The 17368-nt window shown below is 40.5% G+C and overlaps 2 protein-coding genes across 3 annotated transcripts in view; one reads left to right on the top strand and one right to left on the bottom strand.

The window, feature by feature from the left end:
• The window catches only part of LOC106947844 (solute carrier family 2, facilitated glucose transporter member 1-like), an 11931-nt gene extending 7729 nt beyond the window's left edge, over window positions 1–4202 (top strand). Inside the window, exons 5-10 of the mRNA XM_015033119.1 lie at window positions 247–409; window positions 1094–1281; window positions 1572–1676; window positions 1760–1861; window positions 1949–2152; window positions 3391–4202. Of these exons, the coding sequence (XP_014888605.1) occupies window positions 247–409; window positions 1094–1281; window positions 1572–1676; window positions 1760–1861; window positions 1949–2152; window positions 3391–3597 (969 nt within the window). The 3' untranslated portion in view covers window positions 3598–4202. The remainder of the gene's footprint in view (window positions 1–246; window positions 410–1093; window positions 1282–1571; window positions 1677–1759; window positions 1862–1948; window positions 2153–3390) is intronic.
• A 2128-nt stretch (window positions 4203–6330) lies between these two features.
• Window positions 6331–17292, bottom strand: mthfr (methylenetetrahydrofolate reductase (NAD(P)H)). 2 transcript variants are annotated; one of them, XM_015033118.1, is made up of 13 exons: window positions 17105–17292; window positions 16776–16834; window positions 16175–16436; window positions 14148–14386; window positions 12791–12901; window positions 12163–12356; window positions 11235–11485; window positions 10404–10538; window positions 10062–10242; window positions 9336–9518; window positions 9148–9249; window positions 8948–9067; window positions 6331–7685 (listed from the first exon to the last, which is right to left on the bottom strand). In XM_015033118.1, the coding sequence occupies exons 3-13, from the start codon at window positions 16420–16422 to the stop codon at window positions 7464–7466; spliced, it is 1986 nt and encodes a 661-aa protein (XP_014888604.1). In that variant the 5' UTR covers window positions 16423–16436; window positions 16776–16834; window positions 17105–17292; the 3' UTR covers window positions 6331–7463. The 2 variants fall into 2 exon arrangements, with proteins under 2 accessions (XP_014888604.1, XP_014888603.1); XM_015033117.1 differs by lacking the exon at window positions 16776–16834.
• Window positions 17293–17368: the final 76 nt, after the last annotated feature.

The raw sequence follows: 17368 nt of genomic DNA, 5'->3' as shown, positions 1-17368 counted from the left end.
ATATCATAAGAACGCAGGAAAGTTTTTGAAAAACCTTAAAAAAAAAAAAAAAATAACTCATCTTTATTTGTAAAAAAAAAAAAAAAAAAAAAAAAACCTGTATTTATTTTTTTGCTGCTGGTTTGTTCAAGTTTTCTTAATGAATGAATGAAATGAACTGTCTTTAGTGTAATCTGAAAACCCTTGACCATTTTATAATTGCTCTGTTTTTACTTCAGTTCTCATAAGGTCTGTGTTGTGCTGCAGGTCTTTGGGATTGAATCCATTTTGGGGAATGCGTCCCTGTGGCCGCTGCTGATGGGGTTCACTCTGCTGCCAGCCTTGCTGCAGTGTGTTCTGCTGCCGTTCTGTCCAGAGAGCCCCCGCTACCTCCTCATTAACTGCAATGAAGAGAGCAAAGCCTGCAGCGGTAAGATCTACACATATTCATCTGTATGTATACGGAGTCCTGAAACAGAATGAATTACTTTTCTTCAGTGATGTTACATAAAACCAGACAAATAAAACTAGTCTTCACTTTCACTACCATCCAACCTAATAACTATAAATTATTATAGTAACATGTTTTATAATGATAAGCTAAGTAAACTACTAAGTCATATCTTAACACTGATTCTTAACTGTGATTGTCTCTGAACAGTAAAATACTCTCTAAATAATTCAAGGATTTTTTTTATTAACATACCACCTTTGTTGTTTGTGGTATGAAATTTGGACTCAGGTCCCAGATCACAAAATTTACTACACACAATATATGTATATAGATATGTGTTTAAATAATTTATGAGATGTAGCTGTATTTGGTGCAGCCTGAGTTCATGAGTCTGACTGCTGAAGGGAAGAAACTGTGGAGACGGAGGAGGATTGATTGATTGATTGATTGATTGATTGATTGATTGATTGAATAAGATTGTAGTGTGTCTCTGAACAGTTAAAATACTCTTTAAATAATTCACTTGATTTTAGACACAAAGTTAAAACCAATAAGAAAATTTTACTTACAACCAAATCTGGTTTATTAACACAAAATGAGGTCTGTGTTATCTGTGTCAGGTTTTCCAAACAGGCTGAGGGTATTGTTGTGTTTCTCCAGTCCTAATGAAGCTGCGGGGCACCGACGAGGTGAGTGAGGACATACAGGAGATGAGGGAGGAGAGCCAGAAGATGATGAGGGAGAAGAAAGTGACCATTCCTGAGCTGTTTCGCTCTCCCATCTACCGCCAGCCCATCTTGGTTGCCATCATGCTACAGCTGTCGCAGCAGCTGTCTGGAATCAACGCTGTAAGTAGGGAAGAGAACGTTTTTATCATCAATCTCTTCAACCTTCAATGCCACCGAGATTACAAGTGAACCAAACTGTATAGTGGTGACATGACCACCAAAGACTCTTGAAGAGGCGGTATTATGTATTTTCTAGGCACATGGTGCCATTTTGTAGCAAAATCACGATCTGATTTGATCCAAATCTTACAAATCAAATTAGACTGTCCTGGTCTCAGTGACTTTAGAACAGCTGTGTTTGGAGAACCAAAATGTATCACTATGTTTCTGATTATTCTCACCCTTGGCAGGTATTTTACTACTCTACTGGGATCTTTGAGCGAGCAGGAGTTTCACAGCCTGTGTATGCCACCATTGGTGCTGGGTTGGTCAACACCGCCTTTACTGTCGTTTCTGTAAGTTGCTAAAGAGCATCGGGGCAGGAGATGTAAAGACTCTGAGAGACTTTGCAGTGCTGCATTTTGTCTCTTTGCTGCAGGTGTTTGTGGTGGAGCATGTGGGCCGACGACCTCTTCATCTCATTGGGTTGATGGGGATGGCGGTGTCTGCTGTGTTTTTAACTGTTGCCATGGCTCTGCTGGTAGGTGTTCCTGACCTTTGATGCTGTATTCATCTGAGACTTTTTATTGTACAAAATGAATGTACCTCATCCTGTTTTGCTGCTCAGGACCAGCTCAGTTGGATGTCCTATATCAGCATCGTGGCCATCTTCAGCTTCGTAGCCTTTTTTGAAATCGGCCCCGGCCCCATCCCGTGGTTCATCGTAGCTGAACTCTTCAGCCAGGGGCCCCGGCCTGCCGCCATTGCAGTTGCTGGTTTCTGCAACTGGTCTGCCAACTTCATAGTGGGAATGAGCTTCCAGTATGTTGAGGTGAGAAAGGGTTCAATTTTAATCAGAATGCAGATAAACTGTTTTTCTTCGTTTTCCAAATATGAACGCAACTGTGGCATCTACTTCAGAAAGATTACACTGAATAAGTAGTTGTGCCATATTCCATCAAACTGATTTTATTTTAGCCTAGTTTTTAAATTATTATGATGAATGTTTGTGATGTTGAGATATGGGAGGCATCTGACAGGTTATGTAAACCGAATTTCCATTTCATTTCTATGGTCATGAGCTTTGAGTGATGACTGAAAGTACGAGGTCATGGATACAAACGGCCAAAATGAGTTTTCTCCGTAGAGATAGGGTGAGAAATCCGGTCATTCGGGAGAAACTCAGAGTACAGCCACTGCTTCTCCACATCAAGAGGAGCCAGTGGATGTGGCCTCCTCACCTCAGCAAGAGGACGCCTCCTTGATGCCTCCCTGGTGAGGCACTTCCCACTGGGAGGAGACCCAGAGGAAGACCCAGGACACGCTGGAGGAACCGTGTTTCTCAGTTTGCTTGGGAACACCCTGAGATTCCCCCAGAGGAACTGATCCAAGAAGCCGGTGAGAGGGAAATCTAGGCCTCTCTACTTAGGCTGCTCTGTCCATAACCCAACCCCAGAGCAGCAGCAGAAAATGAATGGATGAAATTTCCATTTTCATCTTTTTCTTATCTTATTATTTCTAACAGTTTGTAGATCGTAACTCAAACATTAATCTCTAAAATCAGACACCACCAACTATTCTGGGGGAGAAAACTCCCAGAAACACAAACCGTCCACAAAAACAGGAAGTGACCTGCAGCATGGAGGACTTTCCTGTTACGGTATTCTTGTTCCTCACCAGCAATAAAGCTGGAAAAGACATTGTTCTTTTTTACTTGACTCAAATTTCTGCCCCCTTAATAAGAGCCAGAAAGTGAGATTTAGGCAATTATTGCGCAAAATATATTTGAAAATATATCAAAATCTTGACCTTATGTTATGGAATATTAATAACTAATTTCTTTTTATTATAAATTTTCAAAGGATGGACATAAAATCTATGTGATAAAAAGAACTAAGCAGTAACTTGGACTCTGTTCATAGAAGTCTGATGATTTTCTTGCCCCATCAATAAGAGTATAATGAATTAAATTGACACTAAATAAAAACTTAATGCGACTTAACAAGCTGTAATGTTGCATCCACCATTTACATGGCCTGGTCATGACACATTAAACTCTTGTTGTCGCAGCAACTCCTCGGTCCCTATGTCTTCATCATCTTCACCGTTCTGCTGCTCGGCTTCTTTGTCTTCACTTACTTCAAAGTACCCGAGACAAAAGGTCGCACCTTTGATGAGATCGCAGCAGGTTTCCGCCACTCCTCTGGTCAGGGGGCTGAGAAGTATTCAGCTCCAGAAGAATTCAACACGCTCAAGGGGGATGACCCTGACCTGTAGACGCTGTCAGCACGCATCTGCAACAAGTCACACTCATGTTCAACGGCTCAATGTAACACTGCTGGTTTAATATTCACATGGATATTTATAGATTTATATTATGTTTATTTTATGAATCTGCCATAAAAGTGAAAATAATGCAGACTCTCCAACAGCTAAGACTTTTGGTCAATCAGAAAGAGTAAATTGAATTTGCAGTTTGCCATGGCTGACTTCTTGCATCAGTCTCAAGTTTGTTTTTGCTCTATCTTCATTTATAGCATTTACAGAAGTTAATTATTGAATTTGTCATTTCGGGTTTTGTATTGTGTTCTGCTTTAACCAACTGGTTCACTGTTAAACTGTGTGTAATAAGATACAATGTCTGATAGGTCAAGTGTGTGAAATGTGTGTATGTTTAATTAATTTTAACATTTTACTGTCTCCTGCAGTGCAAGAACTTTTCTATGCATACTGTACTTATTCTATTTTTATCATCACAGGTAGTCATATGTTTTGGTACTCAGAACTTAAATCAACTTTATATTGTGTCTAATAGTTGTATTTTGCTAGTTTAAAATGTCTCAGTGTGTACCAGAAAATAAAAAAAAACCCTGAAAACATTGTATTCATTTACGTAGGCATCGCAAAATATTTAAATTAACGTCATACAGTTTAATGTGACTGGTACACTTAAACAGATGCCTGAATGTGGTTTTCTTTATATATTATTTTGTATTTATATTTTATCTCCAAATTTGTAGACAAAAGTGGCTTTTTGCTGTCCTGTCTGTGGAAAAGAGATTGGTGATTTTCATGTTCAAATGCTGATATCAAGCGACCACCAGATGGTGCTGTTCGCTCTCTGCAGACACCCTGAGCAGCAGCTCGTTTCTACATAAACTATATTGGCAAAAGTACCTGCCTTGACTCACATATGAGCTTAAGTGAAATCCCATTCCTAATCCATCCATCCATTTTTTTACACCTTCATCACACTGGGGTCAGGAGGGGTGTTAGTGCCTCTCTCCAGTTGTCTCTAATTCATCCCAAAGGTGTTCTATCGGGTTGAGGTCAGGACTCTGTCCACACCAGGCTCTACCATCCGTGTCTTTATGGACCTTGCTTTCTGCACTGGTGCTCAGTCATGTTGGAAGAAGAAGGGCCCAGCTCCAAACTGTTCCCACAAAGTTGGGAACATGGAATTGCCTAAAATGTCTTGGTGTGCTGAAGCATTCAGAGTTCCTTTCACTGGAACTAAAAGGCCAAGCCCAGCTCCTGAAAAACAACCACACACCAAAATCTCCCCTCCACTAAATGTAACACTTGGCACAGTGCAGTCAGACAAGTACAGTTCACCTGGCAATCGCCAAACCCAGACTTGTCCATCAGATTGCCAGATGGAGAAGCAAGATTCATCATTCCATAGAAGGCGGCTCCACAGCTCCAGAGTCCAGTAGCAGCGTACTACTGGACCACTGCATCTGATGCCTTGTAATGATGCTTTGGATGCAGCAGCTCCACCATAGAAACCATGAAGCTCCCTGTTCTTCAGCTAATCTGAAGGCCACATAAAGGTTGGAGGGCTGTAGTTATTGACTCTGCAGAAAGTTGGCGACCTCTTCCTACCTCCGGCACAAACTAGGAGTTCTGATTCTATTAAGCTATGTCAAAATCCAAATGAACAATCTAGACATTGGTGTATGTCAGTTGTGTTGAAAGTATGTGAAAATAATCATAACTTCCTTGTCATAGGATTTGTAAACCGGCACTTTATCCACACTGAAAGTCTGTCCCAAATTTATTTGGTCGATTTGAGTTTTAATACTAGATTTTCCTGATTTGTGCATAAACTGCATAAACAATTGAAACACTTCTAATTCTAAGAAAAAAAAGTGATTAAAAAAGAGATTAAAGTCAGAATTCTGTTTTTTAGTGGCCCTTATTTCCTGTTTTCCTCACTCAAATCCCCACACCTCCCAAGCAGACCTCTTAACGTGATGAAACTCTGCCCTGTCACCACGTGTGGACCAGAGTCATGTGATTTGGACTTTATAAAAATCACAAAATACTTCAGACTTGATTCTACTTATACCAAAAATGCCCAAAAGTCTTCCGCAGTGATGCGACTGACTAAAATCACATAGAAAGCAGCTGCTTCAAGTTATTCCTGTTCTGTTTTTTTTGCTCGGTGAAGAATGGCAGTCTGTTTCTGCTCCTGTGTGGCTGTAAGACCTACTGAGAATTATTTTTTTTCCCCCTGATGTTAAAGTCTAAAGTGTGCACGTTCTTTTGAGTCACTCTAAATTTATAGTCACTCCATTAACTCAGGGCCTCAGGTCAAGTTGAGGGCGTCCAGCTCACACGATGTTTGACTTATTTCCACCCCCTCACGCCATTCATCTGTGTGGACATATTTGGCCTGACCAGCTAATGACCAAGTTAGGGACTCTGAGTGGAAAATCCCTACCATACCATGCAATGTTATGACCTGGACTTTGGACCTTCATGGCTGATAACTTAAATCCTTCAGCAGCCTATCAATATTGCAACATAGATCTGATTGATGCACAGACTTCTACTGATTACATAGGCGTTTGTTGTGAGAGCAAAGAAAAAAAAGTCTTTTCACACAGGAGACTCTATGAAATCTGGGAGGCAACATTGCACAAATGTGCGTTGAAGTCGTTTCAAAGTAGTTTTTCTGAAATGCTATCTGGCATTTCTGATAGAGTTTTAACTAAAGACATGGAAACAAGTTAAAAATTTTCTTTATTCAGTTGAATGTTACAAAAAAAAATTGACTTTCACAAACTGAGCAGCTTTTCCCAAACTATTTGAAGTGAATGCCTGCTACCTGTGGTAAGAAAATGAAATGTGTAAAGTCTCAAGTAACATGATAACCAATCATTTTATTTTCTTGAAAAGCGATATTGCTAATTGGAACAAATTAGTAATTAGTAAATTTTCATGACATTGTTGTCAGCTTGTGTACAGAGAAATATGACCGCAAATCTCTCAGGGAAACTGACAGATTATGGCATAACAGCCTAATCATGTTAACACAATTTTCATGTTAATACAATAAAGAAAGAATTGATTTATTACAGAATTATATATATTTATTAAAAAAAAAAAAACATTTTCATTAATGCTTGTTTTGTTTAGACCCTTTGGCCAGTTAGCTTTGAGCTGGCAAAAGATGAGGTAAATTCAAATTATAATTATTCTGTCCTACTTAAAGTATCCAATAGTAATAGACAATCAATAACCACCAGCAAAAACAAATGGCTATATAAAAAAAAGCAAAGGCTGTTCAGAAGATTGCTGCAAAGCTCAATCCAATCTGCATGACAGACTCTTTGGGTTGGATTAATTTGAATATATGATATTTATCATATAGAAACCAGATATACATTGAGCTTACTTAAATGAATTGTAATTCAAATGACAATACAAATATTTCATAAAAATAAAAATAAAATACAGTTAAAATAATTCTACAAATGAAAATTAATTTAACAAGATTTCTTGTTTTTATTCCCACATTTATTTTTACGTTATATATTTTGTTTACTTCCTCATTAGTTTCTCCTCAGCAGCGACGCCCTCCAGGAGGAGGCTGAATTAGTCTTTTATTCATTTTATGGACTTCATATTTCACATCTGTGGTGAAATATAAACTGTGCTGCATTTTCTATGAAGCTGAAACAGTTCAGTTTCTTTCTTAGCACCATTTTCCCTTTCACTAAGCACCAGCTAGAAAAGCTTTGGTGTTTACATCAGTATTTTATCAAGGCACTCTTCTTGGTAAAAGTAAAAGTAGAACATGAAATAATTCACTGAATTGTCTCTTTCCTCAACAAAATCATTAGAAGTGCCGTAGTTTACTGTGAGCCGGCTTCGTCGGTGAGCGGTTCCGGCGTTGAGTCCAGCAACTCGAACATGTCGTCGATGACGTGCCACAGACAGCTCTCCAGAGGAAAGTCATTGTCCACCAGATTGACCAGGAAGTAGTTATCATGGATGTACTTGATGATCATCCGTGACGGCGACTCGTCTTCGTAGAGTTTGGCCCACTGTTCGATCCACAAAGCAAACGCCTCGTCCTGAAACGCAGCAATGACAACCTGGGTCAGTCAAAGTCTGTCATGTTTAGGCGTCCTGAAGCTTTTTCAGCACTGTGATGAGTTTAGTCAATTTATCCGATAATTGTGGGGGAAAAGGGAGACATTTATTTCTGAAATAAGATGTTTTTGTTTTTTATAAGTGTGAATGACATCAAATTTTAATAAGTCTGACAAAAATAAAATGCCTGATTAGCTTGATGACACACAATATAAATATGAACAAGTCAAAAAAAAAAAAAAAAGGCCAATGCATTTTCAGAGGATCGGAAAAAATATCTCCATTGCCTCTAATTAAGATCAAAAATTTATTTTTATCTCTAAAGCTGCACTGTTATATTGGACTACTATGATTAAATTATATTGCAGCTAGTGGAAAAATTGTTTTTACCAGTTGATAATACAACATTATTGTTTTTATTTCATTTGATCAGGCAAGAAAATGTTTAATTTTGATTATTTACCATTTGTGGCATAATTCAGATTTTTTTGATATGTTGAACATCCAGTTACTGATTTTACCGCACCCCATCTTGCTACATTTTTTAATCTTTATTTTTACCACAATATGGTTTAATTAGTTGTAATTGATGCACATAACCTTCTCAAAAAATACAGAATTTTTAACATAGTTAATATTTGAAGTGCAAATAACATGTTCAAGTGTCTTCTTGAAATATAACCCTTAATAGAAATTAAATCATGTCCTGAGGAATTGTCAAAGTGCAAAAGATGAATTTCAGTTTTGTGTAACATGAACTGTTTATGCAGAAGAAGCAAATCCTACAGATCATCTCAAAATGGTTTTTGCAACAAAAAAAGAAAACAAACAAGGTCAATGATACTGTTTTGGATCACACATGGTTTCATCCTGCAGGTTTGACTGCATTGTAAAACAGGAAGTTAAATTAGAAGAGGACTAAAACGATTGGTCAAAATTCAGCAAAGTTGCAGTGATTGGTGGGAAAACAAGGAAATGGGGAAAGCAATAGGATGGTTGGTCAGATTTGCGGAAAAGCTGTGATGACTAGTAAAAATTGAAAATCCACGCTAAATGTTTTCCAATCAAACATGTTTAAACCTCGTAACCTTCCCGGTACATCTGCATTAAATGATGTTGATTTAGTCAAAGAGATGCAGTTCCTGACAAACTCTTCACATGTGGACTCCATGAGTCCACATGTGAAATGACGAGGTTGATAACATCACAAAAGGCTCCTGAAGCTACAGACTTGGTAGCGTACCTTCCAGTACATGAAGCTGACCGGGTCCACTACAGTGGGCTGGACAATCTCTCTGCCGGGGAAGATGCCCCACGTCACGGCATTAGGCTGCATTTCGTGTGCGTTGGTCATGTTATGTCCCTGCACACAAAACACCCAACATGGCCCATATACAACCTGCACTCACACAGTGACTAGCGGGACTCTCAGTTCACACTTACATGCACGTTAACAATGTGATAGTTGACACGAGGCTCATACTTCTTCAGGACCTTCAGGAGGGCTGTGACATTTTCACTGGAGGTGAAAAACTCCAGGTAGGCCTGTTGGACGGAAGAGCGGAAAGCTGAGGCGACGTTTCAGAGTAAAACGTGTTTGTAGAGAATGACCAGACAGAGAGAGTCAGCACCTTCTGGAAGACATATCCTCCTGGAGGCCCCCAGCCTACCACAGGGTCCGCAGATGGTTTGCCATTGATGTTGGGCTGAGAGTTGATGGTGAGGACTCCACGTCTGTTAACCTTCTCAAGCTCGTCTTTCAAAAAGTTGGTCTCTGGGGCCAAAGGCTCGTCGTTCCAGGGTAAGCACAACACCTGGGGATGGAGAGAGAGACATGAGGGCCTTAGCAAACTATACTGCAAGTTTGCATCGTAAGCCTGGCGGGTCGCCAGGCTTTACTTGCCTCCTGTCAGGCTAAGCATTGTTTGTTTTTGTTTTTATACAAACAGGCATGCATACATACATACATGATCATGTTTACATGATCAAGTACATTATTGTAAAAAAAAAAAAAATCACAACTTTACAATGAAAGTGTGTTTTGTTAATAAAAAAAAATCTGTTCCACTTAGGGGGCCTCCTACTGGCCCAAAGCTGCTGCTTGGTTTGCTTATGCCTTGAGCCGGCCCTGCCAACAGTACAGGCTGGAATCTGCCAAAATACTTCGACTGAAGGAAGTTCTGTTCCTACTGTTGGTCACAAATCTGCAGATTTCTTTAAGACTATCAATTCATCTTCAAACTATTTCAGCATTTTTTTAATTAATACATTTACTTTCACTTTTTCATGACTTTATTAATTTGTATTTAAACAGTAGATCATTCACATGGCCAGAGCCTGCAGGCAGACTTGATTACCTTCTGTCCGTTTCGGTTTGGTTGTGCTGTGATGTAGCATGTGAAGACTTCAAAGACGCTTTGTTCGTTCTTCAGTTCCTCCCCCCACATCTGCACAAGAGCTTCCTTAGAGGATTTACTTTTTAAGTAAAACAGGTAGTAGTCATTTAATTCTCCAAAAGCTGGAGATGAAGAGTTTCCCCTAAAGACAACAGCAGAACAGTCGGTCAGTAACTAAAATACAGCTTCACTTTCCCCTCTTCTGCTGTAAGCTCAATACTTCAAGTTGTCACTAAAACTGGAACATTTACTTAGAAAATCAAAGAATGAGGTAATACTGAATCTATGTCCGATTAGACCTACCATCTGCCGTTGGGGAACTCATCCCAGTCCTGGGTCCTGTAGATGTAGCTCTTTGGTCTGGAGGCCCAGAAAATTGGTCGGACATCCTCCACCTTCCGTTTGGGATTTGCACTAACGGCCCAGGGAAGAGGGCGTCTGGCGAAAACAACAATCTGTGAGTTTGCAGACCACAGAAAATCTGCCTTCATAGCCAGACGCTTGGAGAAAGTTTGCAAGAAATAAATAAACACAAAGGATCTGCTACAACTAGGTCTCAGTGCATCTTAGTCTTAATAAAGACTAAGAGTAATTGGAACTCTACTCTACCTGAAAGAATTTCAACTTCAGGGTTTCCCCCAGTGTATTATGAGCCTGGCAGGCCACCAGGCTTCACTTGTGCCCCCACCAGGCTTAGCAAGTTTTCTGGGGGAAACCTTGAACTTATCAAAAAAGAATGTTCATTTTCTACCAAGGAAAATGAACCCAGTTTGGAAACTCAGCAGAGACGTTCACACGTCATTTTTCCAAGTAAACGTCAAGCTGGTCGACAGTAAGTTCTTAATTCTGTATACGGCGTGCACACACACACACACACACACACACACACACACACACACACACACACACACAAGTGTATGTAGAGAGAGGGACCGGCAGCCCTCCAAACAGCTGCTGCTAGAGGCCAAAGAGTCCTCAATTGTTTTTCTAAGTGCTCCACAGTTAACGGCGATAGAATAATATTTGCCAAACACGAGATAAGAGAGTGTACAAAGGAAAACGATACAGGTTCAGGACCCAGAGTTAGGGGTACAGTTTCATCTTTTACTCAGACGCCAGTAGATTTAGACTGACCTGGGGTCTTCTACCCACAGGCCCAGCTGTCGGAGGACCTCCATGGTGGCAACTTCTCGGTTCAGAGTGTAAAAGTGGAGGCCTGGCACCTTTCCGCTGTCCAGCAGGACACGACACATGTCCACTGCCTGGTGGATTCCATAGTTTCGGATAGCAGCATCATTGTCTTTGATGGGCTCAATGATTTTAGTGATCTCCTCTGGTACTTCGAGCTTAGACAGCTTGACGAGCTGACGTAACGACTGGTATCCCTGGAAAATACACATAATTTGTTTTTCTCTTTTCTCTCTTTCCTACCACATGACAAAAGTCTTCTGTCTGATGCATTGGTGTCAACTAGAGGATAATAAAGTATATTCTATTTTAACTAGCAGGGACTTCATGATTCATTTTATTTGTCGTTTCTGTTGCTTTATTTATTTTGGATATTTAAAATGTCTTCCTGTTCCAGTGTTAAATGTTCATTAGAATTTATAGTGTATTGATCTTTGAGAGAGTGAACCTGCATTATTATGCCATTATTACCATTTTATTACTTGAAAATGGTTTCAAAACAACAACAATAATAATAATACAGTTTATCACAACAAAGTTTGGGACAATTTATCACCCAGCAGTAGCATTTGTTGAGATAAAACCAACTTTGATCCTCTGTTAACTTGCGATTTGATGCTAAATCATAAAACTAATCTTAAAAACAGATGGATTTCATAAATCAACATTATAACTTTGGTTGTAAAAGTCAAACAGGAAGCTTTCTGCGCCGCTTGTTATGCACAACGGCCAAAGATTTTCATGCACCGTTGAACTTGATGAACAGGTGACTTCACTGTGGAAGTGAAACGTGTAGCAGCTGAAAAAAATAGCCTCAATGGGTCAATGGGTTCATGGTGATGATTTACAGATTCCTGGAAGAAGTCTCTAGTACCTGGATGGGAAAGATTCCAGGAAGGATGGGACATGTGATCCCGACTGCCCTGCAGTCATCCAGGAACTTCAGGAAGGTGTCAGCGCGGAAGAACAGCTGCGTGATGACGAAGTCTGCACCAGCATCCACTTTCTCCTTCAGGTGCTGCAGATCCTGCTCGTAGCTTCCTGCCTCAGGGTGGCCCGTTGGGTAGCCTGCACAGAAACCTCTAATTAAAACGACTGGAAGCACAGATTAGTCACATTGATTAGAGTAGGTTAAACATATAAAATAAATAACATATAAAGAGCATATAAAAAGCAGATCTTCATGTACTGAACATGTATGAAGTGTTGAGGGAGGAATTCAGGGCTTCTTTTCTGATTTCCACACAACAAGCCACCTTTCTTTTAGGACCGCTTAACATGCGAAAGAGCCTCTGTCGATATTTATGAGCATATAAAACATGAACTACATGAACCACAGCTCTGAACCCTGCAGCAGGTCAGTCCTGAAATCAAGCTGATCACAGCTGAGTCTGGTTGTTCTGACAGATAAACACTCCGTTTAGAAACACCCTGGGTACATAAACCTGCTAGAATTCACAATACTTGAAGTGTGTTTCACTCTCTCTACTGTGAAAACTCACCAGCAACACAAATGTCAAAGTAGTCGTCAAACTCTGATCGAATGTGCTTTACGAGGTCAACGGCAAAGTTGAAGCCTCCCTCCTCGTCCTCCCAGTCGTCTCCCACTGGATCTGAAGAGAACCAGAGCTTTGTTTAATGGCGGCCATGTTGGGTGATCTGGCAAAACGAGGATTTTTACAACACTACAGGTGTTCGTTCAGCAGTTAACTTTACAGATGGTATGAAATGGTTACTGTTTTTTAGCAGTACAGTGTCAATATAGTTAGCTGAAAATAAAACATTATTTAATGACTGCACCTTCACCCAAGTTGCAGCAGATAATAAAACCAAAGGGTACCAACAGCTTCATGCAGCAGGGAAACATCTTTCTGGAGATGATTTTATAAATGATTAGGAACTTTGACTTTTTTTGGACATAATTTTACACAAATATCAACACATCCCAGAGAAGAAAATATGGCATAAAAGGCCTAAAAATAGCAATAAAATGTTAACAATGACACTCCTCTCATCAGTAACCATCTGAACTAATAATATAATGTGTTAATTATCTAATTGGGGGCAGAGACAGGCTATATAATCATATGAACCAGCCTCCTGGTCCTCAAATGCCTGAGGAAATTGAAACCGAAGAATAAAGAAACAGACTGAAAAGGGGAACAAATTTCCTAAATTATACTTATTCTTTTTCAAAAAGATAATGCAACATCAGTGGCTCTAAATGATTTTCATTCAGCTGGACAGAAATAAATCGTAAAAGCTGCAGAGCCCGGTCTAAAGGTTAGTTTTAAATATTGTTTGACAAAAGTTATACGTTATGTTTTTTTTATTTAAGAGCTATACTTTTATGAAGGGAAACAGTAATAAAACCCTGATCATTCCTTTCCTGTAAATAAATTATGTTTTTGTCAGATAAAGCCAAGCTGAACACGTGTGTTCAGTCAAGATGTTCAGACACCCGTTTGCAGAAAGTCTTCTGTCAGTTTCTGCCACTCTAAATCTAGGCTCGATGTACACTGCACACTTTTTAAGAATGAGAAATTTCTGTTGAAAACTCAACTAGCAGAGACTCTGTCAGGTAACAGGAGATCATAAGGTGGAAGACTAGAACCCTGGGAATGCTTGAGGAAACGCTGCGGTGTAGTTCCAGCTGGAGCCGTTCACAGCAGCGCAACGCTTGTCCAGACACATCACTTCTCAGAAGTCTAAATCAAGCGCTGCTCTTTGTTTTCCAGGAATCTCAACCCACAAACACTGATGCAGCTCTTATCTACTGAGGCGTGGCGATAAAACACACATCCAAGCAAAACCTCCCAGGTCACACTTTTCCTGAGCTCTTCGTGTCTCCCGCTGTACCTCCCCTCAGCGCCATGATGTTCTTCAGGCCCAGGTGCTTCGCCTTAGCCAGGTAGCTGGTGATCTTCTCCTTGGTCTGGTTGCAGCAGGTCAGGTGGAGGACGCTCTCCAGGCCACAGTAGTTCACTGCTGTGCTGGCAATCATCATAGAGGAGGTCTCCTTGTCTGAGCCAGGGTCTCCTGCTGGGTGCCAGGTGATATCAATGAAGAGCGGTCCTCCAGAACCCATACGGTCAAACCTGTCGCATCAGAAATACACTTTAAAAAAATAAAGTTCTGAAATGTTTTCATCTGAGATTTTGCTGAAATATTTTGAAGTGTTGAAGGTGATCTGGGGAGGGGAGGTGTGGTGTGTTGGTGAGCCGTGTTTGTAGCTTTTAAGGAAATCTTAATACTTCAGTATGACAAGAAATTCTGAAATTTTCATGTTCCCAAAGTGGTAAAGAGTCTAGAGACGCCCCTAACTGTTTAACACGACTGTGCATGTGTTCAAAAAGAGTGGTCCATTAGAAATGGACAAGTGAGTTTAATGTGACACAGTTTGACTGGTCTGTGTAAGTTGGACTGAATACCCCTGGGATGTTCTCATCCAGCAGCAGTCTCTGACTCACAAATACTCCCACAAACACACTGCGACAGGAGTTGACCCTTCACACACGCTCTTCTGAGAGTGGCCCACTTCACCATGATGGATGTCAAAACAACCTGCACATGCTAACTCCTGTAAAACCCGTCATGGAGACAGACAGCTGCTGGCCTCATGTCTGAAACTCATTTACGAAAGCCCTGTCATACATATGAAACAAATAACAAAAAAAATGTAATCTACTTAACTCTTCCAAAAATCAATACCATACATTATCAATTTTAGTAAATATTTCTGTTTATGAGCAACATCTAGGCAGACAAGCTAGCTCCACTTGAACAAGTAGAAGCCTATATTGGCAAAAACAACTTAGGAAAAGAAATTAGTGTCTCAATACTTGCGTCCCTCACTTCCAATGTCAGTCATGACGCCTCATCATGGGAAGGTGATGTAGTTGCAAAAGCGTCAATAATGGTAAAGAAAAAAAATACATAAAAAAAAAATACCTGCTGAAGTTACACAAAAAAATATAGAACTGTCAGGTGCAAAACCTACTGTCTTAATCCCAGCCTAACAGAGATGGAAGATTTTAAACTTAAATATGAAGCCGTTTCACACAGTTGGACCTCAACAGGATGAATTAACTCAATTATTGTTCATGTTAATTCAATTTTACAGTTTTTAACAGTGTAGTTAGTATAATGCTTTGGATTGTGTTTCTTAGTGATTGTGTTTCTTTTCGCAGTGCAAAAGGTTTGGTGTGTGGCTGTGTTTGGAGCTCTGTATGTGTGTGTGTGCGTGCGTGCGTGCGTGCGTGTGTGCGTTTGTTTGTAATACCTTGTGGGGACGATTTTCCTGACATATACTACGTTGTGGGGACCAATTGCTCCTTGTGGGGACCGGAGCCTGGTCCCCACGAGGGGAAACCCTGTTTTTGGGTCAGGGGTCAGATTTAGGGCTAAGGTATGAATTGAGTTTTGGTTAGGGTTAGGAAAAGGGTAAAGGTAAGGTTTAGGCTGTAGAAATGAATTGAAGTCAATGGAAAGTCCCCACAAAGATAGCCAGACAAACATGTGTGTGTGTGTGTGTGTGTGTGTGTGTGTGTGTGTGTGTGTGTGTGTGTGTGTGTGTGTGTGTGTGTGTGCGTGCGTGTGCAGGAGGCGTAATATGATATCAACAAGCAGAAAACTTGGCACACAACAGGTTATTGTCAGAAAAATTAAGCAACTCTCAAGTCCTGCCAAATACTTCAGATGCTGTCAGTCAGCTGGATGCCATTTTGTTCTTCCCAAACGTCTCCAAATTACTTGAGTTTTCAGCAGAATATTCTGTCGTGGCCAGATGCATGAACTGAATCAACTGATTAAACAAGTGTCTGCCTGAGGTCAAAGGTCGGAAGGCCCCTCAGAAAGCCTGGAGGAGGTCCGGCTGGTCTCTGTACCTGGAGATCAAGTTGACAGCACCGCTGGCCGTGCGTGGAGGGAAGAACTCCAGGGAGAACCACTGATCTCCGGACTCCATCCTCTTCCTCATCTTTTCCCGCAGCCGATCAGAGCGGTCTGCGTCCAGCAGCGGGGTGGAGCAGCGGGAGCTCTCCTTGGAGCTCTCAGTGCTGCTGTTGCTGGTGCCGCTGGAGTCGCCTCGACACGACTGCCAGCTGCCATCCACTTGCTGCACCTGGTTCACCATAGTGAGAAACAAGGCTGGAAAAAAATAAAGCAGTTTCTGTGATTTTACTAAGAAAACAAAAATGAAGCTGTATTTATGTCTTCATTCCAATTCTTTCAACCCAAACATAAAATTATACATTTATGGAGTTTATACTCATTTAATTCAATAATTTAGCATTCACTACCTTAGGTATTCAATAACTTAGCATTTTTAAAAGCATCAATATATTATTTTTTTTTATTTTTAAAATGTCCTCCCAAATAAGATGAAAATATACAAGTAAGCATGAACAAGGGTAAGGGTAAGGTTTTCAGCATTTTATGACTGTTTACAATTAATGACAATACTGAAAAAAGTAAAGCAAAGGTTACCCAGCGTGCTGACTCTAGAGCCCTGCTCCCTATGTCAACGATCATCTGCCTTTCATCTGCTGAAATGCACAAACAGAAATCCATAAAATCTGACCCGCTGCTAACTTAAACCTAAAAGCTGATCCTTCTGTCACTTTATTGGTTGCATGTTTGCAAATCAAACGGTGCTAATGTGATCTGAGCTAAAGGGAAGTGGTCCCCAAAAACTGCTCTTTAGGGCCGAACAGCCCATCACACCTGAGCCAAATGACAGCATGGCGCTCTAACTTCTGCAGGACTAATCGGTAGCTTTTATAAACCCTGCCAACAGCCTCAGCACGCTTTCTTACCTGCTCCGGACCTTCACGGTTCAAGGAACGTCTCCAAAATAGATGGATCCACGTGGACACAGACTCTGGCAGTTGCCTCTCCGGTAGGAGCGCATGTATGGGGAGCTGTAGCAGCTGCAGGAACTGTTTATAGCCGGATAAATTTAGTGTTGCACGCTAGCTGCGTGTTACATTAAATAACTCCCTTGGAAAACCCTGCTTCGCTTCTGAGCATTTGAATGGGAAAATACGAAAATCCAGCGATTTTGAAGTAACAAAACAATT

The sequence above is a fragment of the Poecilia latipinna genome, unplaced genomic scaffold (assembly GCF_001443285.1).
Source record: "Poecilia latipinna isolate Pla-1442-1.1 unplaced genomic scaffold, P_latipinna-1.0 Scaffold257, whole genome shotgun sequence".
NCBI classification, from domain to species: Eukaryota; Metazoa; Chordata; class Actinopteri; order Cyprinodontiformes; family Poeciliidae; genus Poecilia; species Poecilia latipinna.
Note: the sequence above shows the minus strand (reverse complement) of the source record. Positions and strands in the feature narration are given on the sequence as shown.